This window comes from Erythrolamprus reginae, chromosome 10 (assembly GCF_031021105.1).
Source record: "Erythrolamprus reginae isolate rEryReg1 chromosome 10, rEryReg1.hap1, whole genome shotgun sequence".
Classification (NCBI taxonomy): domain Eukaryota; kingdom Metazoa; phylum Chordata; class Lepidosauria; order Squamata; family Dipsadidae; genus Erythrolamprus; species Erythrolamprus reginae.
The window spans coordinates 1,668,423-1,681,974 of record NC_091959.1 but is presented as its reverse complement, the minus strand read 5'-3'; the positions used below and the strand labels follow the sequence as shown (position 1 = coordinate 1,681,974).

The window sequence follows — 13,552 nt, the reverse complement described above, 5'->3', positions numbered from 1 at the left end:
ATGTGCACAACAGCAGGTGGAATTGATTGTCCATCAGTGTTGCTTCCTAAGTGGACAGTTTGATTTCACAGAAGTTTGATTCACGTGAAGTTATATTGTGTTGCTTAAGTGTTCCCTTTATTTTTTGGAGCAGTATATAAGTATATTATCATTATCTCCTTTGTGTTTTAGGGCTTTCCACTTGGACTTTCCACACACTTCCTTCAGTGCGTTGTACGAGGTGAACATCAACAGCCCTGGGATTCTGTACCCAGCCGAGCTGCCTCCCCCTTACGAGGCGGTTGTCAGACAAGCTCCAACTAACCAGGTTAGAGGGCCTTGCTTGGAATGATGAACTACACGCAGGGACCAACTTTGCAAAGGTCTTAGTGAGACCACAGTCTCTCTAGTCCTTCCTCTGAATGGAGATGGGTTTGGTTTTCACCATCCAGAGATGTGTCTAGACTTGATAGCTGAGAAGCAAAACAAGTCTTGCGATGTGCATCCTTGTTTGTTTTTTCTCAGAGATTTCCCGAAATTCCAATTTAGGGAATATTAGGATTGTGGATTGGCTTCCTTCCCAAACAGCAGCTTCAATAAACAGCCGCTGTAAACTCTTCATCCGTGCACTTAACGACAACATAGTTGAGTTATTTTATTTTTCTCCTAACTTTTTACAGGTCACCAGTATGGAACAGCAAATCACAGAGTCCAACTTAGCAGAGCGAAATGCAGCAACAGGTTTCAACTGCCAAGGTAGTTTCCACTACTCTCCATGCTTTTGTGATCCTCTCTGAGTAGAGTATAGAGGTGTTGCATTCCCACAAGTACCCCAAGCCTACTCCCTCCTGAGGTCTGTGTGTTGACCCTTACCTGAGGCCAATTTAGTGTTCAGCTTTAGTTGACCAAACTGATGTCAGGCGCAAATAATCAGGGACATTCATAAGGTTGTAGCATGGAAGATTTATTAAGTCTGTGGACAACAATCAGGCCAGCTAAAATTCAAACCAAAGACAGCACCAGATAAGGGTCAGTGGGATTTGGGAGGGATTGAATTTGGAGAGCTTGTGAGAACACAGTGATTCTAAACTGATGGTGCCCTTAATGCCACCTCCAGCTTCACCAGTTCTTCTACAAATTCATTGAGAAGACACATCTCCACAAGGCAAGTCAGGTTGCCCTGGAAAAGGGGTTCAGATCATTCATGTAGAGAGGAGACATTAGTTGATGAATGAAATCTAGGGTGCTGGAGATCCCTGTTGGCACCCGACCAGGGTATCTTCGGGACCGCCTTCTGCCGCACGAATCCCAGCGACCGGTTAGGTCCCACAGAGTGGGCCTTCTCCGGGTCCCGTCGACTAAACAATGTCATTTGGCGGGGCCCAGGGGAAGAGCCTTCTCTGTGGTGGTCCCAACCCTCTGGAACCAACTCCCCCCAGAGATTAGAATTGCCCCCACCCTCCTCGCCTTTCGTAAGCTCCTGAAAACCCGTCTCTGCTGTCAGGCATGGGGGAACTGAGATATTCTTTCCCCCTAAGCCTTTACAATTTATGCATGGTATGTTTGTATGTGTGTTTGGTTTTACAAATAAGGGTTTTTTAGCTGTTTTAATATTGGATTTACATGCTGTTTTGTACTACTGTTGTTCGCCGCCCAGAGTCTGCGGAGAGGGGCGGCATACAAATCCAATAAATAATAATAATAATAATAATAATAATAATAATAATAATAATAATAATAATAATATTCAGTGGTGGAGCCAAGACTATGGAAGGGTTCTTGCCTCGTTCCTTGTTGCCCATTTCACTCAAGGTTAGCATCCTGAGATAGCCTACTTGGAATTTTGCCTTTTTCCCCAGCACTTCCAAGATGTTCCTTTCCCCAATTGTCCCAGATATTTGTTAATACTGTGTGTATAACTAGTTGGGTCTTACAATATATAACCTAAGCCAGCAATGTACGGTTAAAGGAATTAGCACACTGGTGTTGCAATCAGCTATAAGAGGGTATCTCTCCTTCTCGGAGCCTAGAGCTTTGAGACTCTCCCTAACAGTTCTCCTCTGAAGATTCCTGATCTCTGGTGTCTCTCCAGGTGGCCTCGTAGGAAGAGGGCCAAGAAACAGAAGTTGCTCCCAACTAAACAATCGCAAGTTAACCCACACTTGCTCGCCAGACTCTCCAGACGGTGAGGTCAGTGGCCACAGCCAGACCACTCTGGACCGGTCTCGTAGCCGGACGCGGTCCCATAGCCGGCTCTCGGACTATTCCTCGGAGACTGTCAGTGTTGCCGAGAGAGACTCCTTTGGACTGTCCAGAGAAGAGAAAGGTGCCCTCTCGTCTAAGCCACTGAAGATGTGCTGTGGGGTCTTCAGCCAGCCAGCTGCCCCGCAGACCCCTTGCCCCCACTGCTCAGTGCCTGTAAACAGTTTGCCCCACAGATGCCTCAAGAGGACGGCCCAACAGCGGGCAAGGAAAAACGCCATCTGCAACATCGTACGATCCACTAGTGACCCCTTGTCCTGTTTAGCTACTACAGAAGGTAAGGAGACTTTAGGAATAAGAACAGCTCCTATGACAATTGTTAAGTATTGTACCACATGATTCTTGACAAATGTCTCTTTTCTTTTGTGTACCCTGAGAGCATCTCCACCAAAGACAAATTCCTTGTGTGTCCAATCACACTTGGCCAATAAAGAATTCTATTCTATTCTATTCTATTCCTGGTCACCATTTCCATCTGTTGTGTTAGTACATGGTACTCACCTGTTTTGGGAGTTGCCATGTAGTAAACTACCAATGGTAGTTTATAACTGTAAAGATGTAATATGTCTTTAAGAGCTTTGGCTGGTTGGGCCACAAGAGGGCGCCAGCACCATTCCCTGTGGAGGGAGTTTACTTTGAGATATTCTTAGCTGTGTGGTTTGTTATCTTTTGCTACTTTGTGTTGTATATATGTAAATATAGTATTGTTAAATGCTAAGTCTGGATCTTTTACTGGCTAGCCCACATTCCCACACCACTGCTGTAACTCTGCTGTGTGTATGTCGACGGTTTCGCACAAGGCTGCGCCGAGACGTACTAACATGTTGCCTAACCATCACTCATCCCGAAGCTCCGGAACTGCCTGCTACCGCACGAATCCCAGCAACCGATAAGGTCCCACAGAGTTGGCCTTCTCCGGGTCCCGTCGACTAAACAATGTTGTTTGGCGGGCCCCAGTGGAAGAGCCTTCTCTGTGGTGGCCCCGGTCCTCTGGAACCAGAGCCAGAGATTAGAATTGCCCCCACCCTCCCTGTCTTTTGTAAACTACTCAAGACTCATTTATACCGCCAGGCAAGGGGGAGCTGAGATATTCCTTCCCCCTAGGCCATTACAAGTTATGCATGGTATGTCTGTGTGTATGTTTGGTTTTATAATAAGGGTTTTTAGTTGTTTTATTATTGGATTGTCACATGCTGTTTTATGGTTGTTGTTAGCTGCCCCGAGTCTACCGAGAGGGGCGGCATACAAATCCAATAAATTATTATTATTATTATTATTATTATTATTATTATTATTATTATTATTATCCCACCACCACTGCCAAGAGGTCTCCTGTCTCCTATATTTATAGAGCAGCAATGGCAAACCTATGGTACGGGTGCCACAGTTGGCACATGGAGCCATATCTGCTGGCACGCAAGCCATTGCTCTAGCTCAGCTCCAATGTGCATGGGTGTGCTGGCCAGCTGGTTTTTGGCTTGGCAGAGGCTCTGGGAGGCCGTTTTTGGCTTCCAAAGAACCTCCAGAGGCATGGGGGGGGCGTTTTTACCCTCCTGCAGCGCCAGGGAAGCCTTTGGAGCCTGGGGAGGGCGAAACACGAGACTACTGGGCCCACCAGAAGTTGGGAAACAGGCCTCCAGGTGTCGCTTCTCCAGTAGCAGCAGCAGCAGCAGCAGCAGCAACCCCTTCCTGGTGGTGGCCCCACAAAACCTTCACTTGGTGTACATCCAGCTGAGTGACCATGTTAAAGCGCCTTTTCTTCCCCTCCGTCCCCCTCCCCCGCCCCTTTTAGTTCCTGTGTCTAGTCCTCATGTGGCTGCCTCTACTTGCCAGGACCCCGGGAACCGACGCGGTCCAAGCGGGAAGCCCAGGGACCCCCCAAAAGCCGAACTTTCCCGGAAGCCAAAGGTCATCTTGAGCATCTGCAAAGAGCGGCCCCGGTCCTTGGTGGACCTGCAGACCTACAAGGACACTAAGGTCCTGGTGGCCAAATTCTTGGAACATTCGAACTGCAACTTTACCCCAGAGGTGCGTCACGTGGTCAACAGCATCCGGTCGGTCATCAAGTCTGATGAACGGCATATGGAGGAAGCCATCTTTAGCGCCAACGTCATTGACCAGGTGAGTTGCTGCCTCTGAGGCACTTGGTGGGACCAGAGAGGAGTTGAATCAATGTGCCTTAAATGGCCTGGTCCTTCCTTCCTTCCTTCCTTCCTTCCTTCCTTCCTTCCTTCCTTCCTTCCTTCCTTTCGTTCATTCCTTCCTTCCTTCCTTCCTTCCTTCCTTTCGTTCATTCATTCATTTGTTCCTTCCTTCCTTCCTTCTTGCCTTCCCACCTGCCTTCTCTCTCTCCCTCCCTTCCTGTCTCCTTCCTTTCTTTTCTTTCCCCACTCTTGCTTGCTTCTTCCCTTTCTTCCCTCTCTCTTCTTCTTCCCTTTCTTCCTTTTATCCTTCCTTCCTTCTCTCCTTGTCTCCTTCCTTCCTCCATCCCTCTTTCTGTCTCCTTCCTTCCTTCCTTCCTTCCTCTTCCTTCCTTCCTTCCTTCCTTCCTTCCTTCCTAGGGCTATGGCTATTTTCCTTCATTCGTTCATTCATTTGTTCCTTCCTTCCTTCCTTCTTGCCTGCCCACCTGCCTTCTCTCTCTCCCTCCCTTCCTGTCTCCTTCCTTTCTTTTCTTTCCCCACTCTTGCTTGCTTCTTCCCTTTCTTCCCTCTCTCTTCTTCTTCCCTTTCTTCCTTTTATCCTTCCTTCCTTCTCTCCTTACTTGTCTCCTTCCTTCCTCCATCCCTCTTTCTGTCTCCTTTCCTTCCTCCCCCTTTCTTTCTTTCTTTCCTCCTCCCCTCCCTCCCTTCTTTCTTTCTTTCCTTCCTTCCTTCCTTCTTTCCTTCCGCCTCCCCTCCCTCCTTTCTCTCCTTTCTTTCTTCCTTCCTTTTTCTTTCTTTCTTTCTTTCCTTCCTTCTTTTCTTCCTCCTCCCCTCCCTCCCTCCTTTCTTTCTTTCCTTCTTTCTTTCTTTCCTTCCTTCTTTTCTTCCTCCTCCCCTCCCTCCCTCCTTTCTTTCTTTCTTTCCTTCTTTCTTTCTTTCTTTCTTTCAATATGGCTGTCCAACTCACAATGACTTACAGTCTTTTGCCCAATAAACCTCCAGCCCCACTCTCTTCCAGTGACAACGATCAACCCAAGGGCTTGCTGGGCTCTCCACCCTGGTTTCTTTGACCCGGCCTCTTTCCCACAGGTCATCATGGGCTCCCAGCAGGATGTGGACCCCTCGAGAAAGTGGCTCCAGGAAGACCTCCACCTCCAGAGCTGTGGAGCCCTGAGCTCTCCTGTCGCCTTCCTACGCAGGTCCCCTGTCACACATCCCTTCGGAAGAGGAAGGCCCCACAGTCTAATTGAAGTGTGCCGAGAGACCGTCCTTTGACCCCGGGCCTTTGGCTCCCCTGAGCAATGCAAACTCTGCAGGAGAGGTCTTGGGGAAAGGAGAGGTCTTGGGTAACGGACGGACAATCCATCCCTTCTCCCACGGCTGTCTTGGAAGACACAAGAAGAAAGTCAACCAGGGTCCCAACCTCTTGTAGAGTCCAACACTAGATTTTTATTCCCAGAGCTGAGAGCTCAACTCTTCATGGCTGCGTATTCAACCAAGACTCTTTTTATTGGGGGGGGGGGAGAGAATTGCTTCTTATTTAACAAACAGAAAACCCACCGAAGCGCAACTTTTTCTCCACCCACCAAGGAATTTGGTTTTCTCAGACCTAAGGGTCTTGTCTGGGGTCTTGTAAGGGAGACTGGGGAGGGCTGGGGAGGGGGGGGTAGAGTGGGAGGGGGCGGGGGAAGGAAATAAACTTTATTGCTAAGCTACGGTGACCCTTCTGTAAAAGGGAGGAGAGGCGTTTTAATCATTGTACCTCAAACAGTGTTTGCAACCAAATCGGAACAGTGTTTTCATAATTAAAAGGGTATTTCTGGAGACGGACGACTTCCAAACATGATTTTGCACTGGCAATAGATCAACCTGTCTCTCTTTTTCCCTCTCTCTGTTGTCATTGTTGAGTTACTTGAACTAAGAAGAACAAAATTGAGAATGTGGGTTTCCAATTCACAAATTCCAGCCTGGTCACTAACATTGTCTTTCGTTTGGGGTCAATGCAATTCCCATTTTTTTCCACAATTTGGCGGACCTTAGGAAATTCAAGTTCAAACTCCCCATCAATGATTGAAGTTCACGGAGAACTTTGAATTCAGTTGCATTTTATCCATCCAGCCATTTGGGTAGTTCTTGAGAAGATTGGAAGAAAAGTTGGTGTTGTATAAGACCACTGATAGCTTCCGAAGAAAGGTGGAGCGGGCATCGAACCAGTTTTAGATCAGTTCTGGATTCTGCTCACTTAGGGTCCTTCTCCAGACACCCCCCATTCTTCCTTCACTGTAATTGTCTTGAGGAAACCCATGTGGACATCTCCTTTTGGCATGGTAGCCAGTGAAAACCCAACTTATATCATCCCATAATGTCTCGCTATGCTGGCTAGAAATCATAGAAGGTGAAGTCTAACCCACCTGGCTATCCTCCTCCTCCTCCTCCCCACCCATCTATGGCAGGTGCGTCTAAGGTTTGAAGCCTTTAAATAGTCCCTCAGATGTCCAGCAAATCTCAGTGATGCAGTGGTTAGAGTTCAAGCTACTTCTGCTGACCGCCGGCTGCCAGCAGTTTTGCAGATCCAATCTCAGTAGGTTCAAAGTTGACTCAGCCTTCCATCCTTCCAAGGTGGGTCAAATGAGGACCCAGATTGTTGGGAGCAATATATGCAGACTCTCTGTAAACTGCTTAGAGAGGGCTGTAAAGCACTGTGAAGTGGTATATAAGTCTAAATGCTAAATGCTTTAGCTAAACTACCATGTTTGGAAAGTACCTTCTGAAGGTTGAGGCTAGAGTGACCTCCAGTGGAGCCTCAAGGAAGTTGAGATGCTCACCAACTGGCACTCCTCAGAAGTCTACAAGACCCATGTCTGAAAAGCCAAACCATGCTTTCCTCTGCAGCAAGACCTTGCCCTTTTCCAAGATGTTGTGTGTGCCCATCTTCCCATGGGTTCCTTCAAAGGAGACGTAGATACCACCAACCTTGGCTTGATGGTTTGCAAAACAACCAAGTGAAGCTGCACTGTTTTCATTGCTGCAAATTTATTAGTGAGTATAGTATAGCGATTAATGATCTCCTAGGGTCCCTTGTGCATGCAACAATGCTCTACTGTGTTCAGTTCTGGCGACCTCACCTACAAAAAGATATTGACAAAATTGAACGGGTCCAAAGACGGGCTACAAGAATGGTGGAAGGTCTTAAGCATAAAACATATCAGGAAAGACTTCATGAACTCCATCTGTATAGTCTGGAGGACAGAAGGAAAAGGGGGGACATGATCGAAACATTTAAATATGTTAAAGGGTTAAAAAAGGTTCAGGAGGGAAGTGTTTTTAATAGGAAAATGAACACAAGAACAAGGGGACACAATCTGAAGTTAGTTGGGGGAAAGATCAAAGGCAACATGAGAAAATATTATTTTACTGAAAGAGTAGTAGATCCTTGGAACAAACTTCCAGCAGACGTGGTTGGTAAATCCACAGTAACTGAATTGAAACATGCCTGGGATAAACATATATCCATTGTAAGATAAAATACAGGAAATAGTATAAGGGCAGACTAGATGGACCATGAGGTCTTTTTCTGGCGTCAGTCTTCTATGTTTCTATGGTGTTACTCTTTGACGTAGAGTAATGCTATGGTTTTTGTTACGATAGGCTAAGGCTTTCCTTTTTTTGGTCACAGGGTCATTTTTTTTTCTTTCGATCCCAGGAGAGAGGGAAAAAAATCCAGACAAAAATATTTTACATCAGTTGACATTTATCTCATAATGAACACATGGTACCATTCCTTGGTTTATCGTTGCCACAAACCTTAATACTGCAGATGGCAAAGACTCTGCATTCGTTTTACATTCAGACGAGTTGGCTCAGGAGAATCGGAGACAAACAGAACGATATTCAACATTTGTTTTTTTAATATAAAAAGTCACATTTAAGCATGGCTTTTTGAGAGTGAACTGAAGGTCAACGGAAGGGTGATATGGACGGTGGTGGGACGAGAAAAGAGGAGCCTTCTTCTCCCTGGTTTTTCTTCCTGGCTTGCAAAACTCTAGGAACGGTATTTTCAACGTTTAAAAAGGTTCCGTCCTTCCAAAACTGAAATGCATCTTGTTGAAATAAATATCCCGCATTCGTATTGCAAAGATTATTTTGCGGCTTTTTTTTGTCCCTGTTAAGGGGATATTAAGAATCCCCCCCAAAAAAAGGTGTTGTTGTGTTCTTTTTCCCCCCATATCACTCACATTCACTCTGAAATCTTTCTACTCCACATACAAACCACGTCTCATCAAAAGTCACGTGACAATAAGGATACCAATGACAACAGCAGGGTATTGTTTTTTTCCTCATTTGATAGCAACGGACAGGCTCCCACCCCACCCACCCCAAACGCCCCCTCTAGCGCCCCCTTTAAAACGCCACCCATTCTCAGTCATTGCAACAACACACCCTCCCTGGCGTCCGCGGTGTTGGGAAGGCGCAGTCCAGCGGAAGCCTCCCCCACGTGGAAAGGTCCTGGTTTCCATGGACTCGTCCACACGGGCCTCGTGGCTGAAGATGGCAGAGACGGACAGAGGACTATGGACATGCTGGGATCCCCTTAGAGTAAACTACAGTGGTACCTCTACCTACAAAGTGCCTCTACTTACGAACTTTTCTAGATAAGAATCGGGTGGTCAAGATTTTTTTTGCCTCTTCTCAAGAACCGTTTCCCACTTACAAACCCGAGCCTCCAAAACTGTAACCGAAAAAGGCAGGGAGAAGCCTCCATGGGGCCTCTCTAGGAATCTCCTGGGAGGAAAAAGGGCCAGAAAAGGTGGGGAGACGCCTCCCTGGGGCCTCCCTATGAGTCTCCTGGGAGGAAACAGGGCCGGAAAAGTTGGGGAGAAGCCTCCATGAGGCCTCTTTAGGAATCTCCTGGGAGGAAACAGGGCCAGAAAAGGTGGGGAGAACCCTCCGTGGGGGCCTCTCTAAGAATCTCCTGGGAGGAAACAGGGGCGGAAAAGGTGGGGAGAACCCTCCGTGGGGCCTCTCTAAGAATCTCCTGGGAGGAAACAGGGCCAGAAAAGGTGGGAAGAACCCTCTGTGGAGCCTCTCTAAGAATCTCCTGGGAGGAAACAGGGCCGGAAAAGGCAGGGAGAAGCCTCCGTGGGGCCCTGCTAGGAATCTCCTGGGAGGAAACAGGGCCTCCACCTTCACTGTGGTTTCCCCAATCACACGCCTTATTTGCTTTTACATTGATTCCTATGGGAAAAATGGCTTCTTCTTAAAAACTTTTCTACTTAAGTACCTGGTCACGGAACGAATTAAGTGCGTAAGTAGAGGTACCACTCTATTTGAAGTGCATAATAATTTGTCTCTCTCTTCAGCTGGAAGGTTCAAACAACCGTGGGGACTTGGATCGTTGGTGGCCTTCATCCTGAGTCATGAAGATGGCGATTGCAGATCATGAGGCTGGAAAGACGATGCCGGCGGTTATTGGCCATAACAAGGATGTCATCATCTTTTTGGCAAAGAGTTTCAAAGGAGAGAGAGAGAGGTCAACTAAGAAACAAACGCAACAGAAAAAATCAAAGGCCAAGGAACTGGATCCGTTGAGGGTCCAGCATGTCCAGTATTGGGTTCAAACTCTGCCCGTTTCCTACAAAATACAACATTTCTTGGAAGTTTAAGCTTAGGCAGCAGGATACGGTTTGCTGGAGGAGCAGCCGAGCTTCCTTTTCAGATGTAGAGTGGAGTTTCTTGACCGGTCAGCAGCCGAAACATAGCAGCAGGCATTGTCTTCATGTGAATCTGTTTGGAAGAGAATTGGGGACGATGAAACATTGAAATATTATATTATTATTATTATTATTATTATTATTATTATTATTATTATTATTATCATCATCATCATCATCATCATCATCATCATCATCATCATCATTATTATGTCAGTACAACACAGCAACCGAGATCACTATGCTGGATTTCGTATTTCATCACCAGTCGGGCGCTTCCCAAGCACCTCGGACTGCGTGATGTAGTGGCGAATTATGTTTGCCGATCTGAATAAAGCGGCCTTTTGCAATTGACAGATGGAGATTTTGTCAATTCCAATGGTTTTCAAATGTCCGCTGAGATCCTTTGGCCCTGCGCCCAGCATGCCAAGGACCACTGGGACCACTTTCACGGGCTTATGCCAGAGTCGTTGCAGCTCGATTTTTAGATCTTCGTATTTCACTAATTTCTCTAGCTGCTTCTCCTCAATTCTGCTGTCCCCTGGGATTGCGATGTCGATGATCCACACTTTCTTTTTCTCCACAATCAGGATGTCTGGTGTGTTATGCTTCAGAATTCGGTCAGTCTGAAGTCGGAAGTCCCACAGAAGTTTTGCTTGCTCATTTCCGACCACTTTTTCGGGCTTATGATCCCACCAGTTCTTTGCCACTGGTAATTATTATTATTATTATTATTATTATTATTATTATTATTATTAATTAGATTTGTATGCCGCCCCTCTCCGGAGACTTGGAGCGGCTCACAACAACAAAACAGTACAAATCCAATAGTTAAAAACAATTTAAAACCCTGAATATAAAAAACAATCATACATCTCATACAATGTTATATACTGTTTTACTGCAGTTGTTAGCCGCCCCGAGTCTGCGGAGAGGGGCGGCATACAAATCCAATAAATAATAATAATAATAATAATAATAATAATAATAATAATAATAATAATAATAAGCCATACGTAAAGCGGAAACAGCCCAAATATGTCACAGCTCTTCTAAAATTATATACATTCAACCTCATTTCCTGCGATAGGAAAAACTTACCCAGGGCCCAGAAGGGAAAAATTGAAAAAAAATCAAAATTTTGCTACGGGCACTGCGTACCTGACCGTACCCATAGGAACCCCTCACTGCTATCACTGCTTTTAAGAAACACACGCTGGGAAGACTCACCTCTCCTACGGAGTTGGACAAGGCTTGGACAATCTTCTCATGAGCCGTAGCAACGACGCTTTGACCGTTGATCTCGATAATGCGATGCCCTACCCGGACCCCTCCTCTCTCTGCAATCCCACCTCGCATCAAGCTGCAGATCTGGATGGAGAAAAGGAGAGACGTCCAATGTAATGGAAACAGGGCAGTTTGGCCAGAAGGATGAGAAATAATAGGAAGGTCTTCTTAGCTACCACACTACAGAAATTAGGCATATTTCCCTTTGGTTGATGGATTCAGTCTTCTATCATCTACCAACTTCACCCCTTGCTTTCGAAAAGTGGACAAAGAGGGGGAAAAAGTTACTCAACATTAGGATGTCAAGGATTACTTCAATCCGAGGTGATATTCCATTATGTTACCATATAAGGTAAAAGAAGCATTTCAAGCAGTGATGAATGCTGAGTCATAGGGTGTAAACCGCAACCTGATTGGGCCAGAGCATTATAAAATGCAAAGCAACTTTACAATGATTGTTGGCTGTTTATGTTGGCTGGATGGAGCATTTTGAGCTTGAGTTAATTATTGAGTTAGAGCTTTAGTGTTGATACCGAGAAACTTGGATTGGTTTAGTAACTACGTGTAAATAAGCTTTACTGCATGTAGTTAAAGCAAAGTTTATTCCTGTCAATGGAAGACTAAGACAGAAGATGCACTGCTCAAAAAAATAAAGGGAACACTTAAACAACACAATATAACTCCAAGTAAATCCAACTTCTGTGAAATCAAGCTGTCCCCTTAGGAAGCAACACTGATTGACAATCAATTTCTCCGGCTGTTGTGCACATTCAACTTTGTACAGAACAAAGGATTCGATAGGAATATTTCATTCATTCAGATCTAGGATGGATTCTTGGAGGGTTCCCTTTATTTTTTTGAGCAGTATATTTTGATTTCACTGAAGAGTAAAACTGTTTACTACTGTTTGCTACAAAAATGGCATCGTTATTTCTTTGCACTGGTTCCTAAATTGCCACATTATAAGTTCTGGTATCTCGTTAAGTCCTACTGCGTGGCTCTGTATATCCGGACATAGGAAGCTATGATGATCTCAGTGGGCAATGCCAACCCAACATCAATAGGGAAGGAAGTTGTTGAAGCAGCAGCAGAGTTGATCTTAGATTTAAACATTTGCAATTGAAGCCATGAAATGGAGCACTGATCATGTTCTCTAGTTGGGTCATGAGATGTCCACCAAGGCCTCCACAAACTCTGGAGATGCCCCCTTAGCACAATCTGGAGGTCTGGATTGACCAAGAAAGGATCTCCCAGGTCTCAGCCCCCCAGTTCCTCTCTCTCCTAATTGAACACAAATTCTAACCAACCGGTTTGTGCAGTAAAGGAGAACAATAGAAACATAGAGGACTGACGGCAGAAAAAGACCTCATGGTCCATCTAGTCTGCCCTTACGCTATTTCCTGTATTTCATCTTACAATGGATCTATGTTTATCCCAGGCGTGTTTAGATTCGGCGACTGTGGATTTACCAACCATGTCTGCTGGAAGTTTGTTTCAAGGATCTACTACTCTTTCAGTGAAATAATATTTTCTCACGTTGCTTTTGAACTTTCCCCCAACTAACTTCAGATTGTGTCCCCTTGTTCTTGTGTTCACTTTCCTATTAAAAATACTTCCCTCCTGAACCTTATTTAACCCTTTAACATATTTAAATGTTTCGATCATGTCCCCCCTTTCCCTTCTGTCCTCCAGACTATACAGATTGAGTTCATTAAGTCTTTCCTGATACATTTTATGCTTAAGACCTTCCACCACTCTTGTAGCCAGTCTCCGGACCCGTTCAATTTTGTCAATATCTTTTTGTAGGTGAGGTCTCCAGAACTGAACACAGTATTATTCCAAATGGGGTCTCACCAGCGCTCTATATAAGGGGATCACAATCTCCCTCTTCCTGCTTGTTATACCTCTAGCTATGCAGCCAAGCATCCTACTTGCTTTTCCTACTGCCCGACCACACTGCTCACCCATTTTGAGACTGTCAGGAATCACTACCACTACACAATTGTCAGGGAATCCTCCGAAAGCCTCGGGACCCTCCCCGAGCTTTGAAGTGTGTGCTTTCCCCAAAGGAAACGCCACACTTCCTGTGAGTGCCAGCTGTAGAAGAGCGTAGAAATGGTTGCTATGGGAATAGGTCCCTGCGCGCACTCAACGCGCATACAAAGGGCC

The 13,552-nt window shown here is 45.7% G+C and overlaps 3 protein-coding genes across 4 annotated transcripts in view; 1 reads left to right on the top strand and 2 right to left on the bottom strand.

Moving 5' to 3' along the window:
• ENTREP2 (endosomal transmembrane epsin interactor 2) overlaps positions 1-5,895 on the top strand; it is a 29,882-nt gene extending 23,987 nt beyond the window's left edge. Inside the window, exons 5-9 of the mRNA XM_070762022.1 lie at positions 172-307; positions 660-735; positions 2,072-2,518; positions 4,034-4,362; positions 5,475-5,895. Of these exons, the coding sequence (XP_070618123.1) occupies positions 172-307; positions 660-735; positions 2,072-2,518; positions 4,034-4,362; positions 5,475-5,660 (1,174 nt within the window). The 3' untranslated portion in view covers positions 5,661-5,895. The remainder of the gene's footprint in view (positions 1-171; positions 308-659; positions 736-2,071; positions 2,519-4,033; positions 4,363-5,474) is intronic.
• Positions 1-13,552, bottom strand: part of MTMR10 (myotubularin related protein 10) — a 780,230-nt gene that overhangs the window by 612,016 nt on the left and 154,662 nt on the right. The gene's annotated exons all lie outside the window — the stretch shown is intronic.
• Positions 10,098-13,552, bottom strand: part of APBA2 (amyloid beta precursor protein binding family A member 2) — a 36,146-nt gene continuing 32,691 nt past the window's right edge. For both annotated transcript variants that reach the window (XM_070763576.1, XM_070763577.1), the window contains 2 exons: positions 11,327-11,467; positions 10,098-10,169 (listed from right to left, as the gene is read on the bottom strand). In XM_070763576.1, the coding sequence (XP_070619677.1) occupies positions 10,098-10,169; positions 11,327-11,467 (213 nt within the window). The remainder of the gene's footprint in view (positions 10,170-11,326; positions 11,468-13,552) is intronic.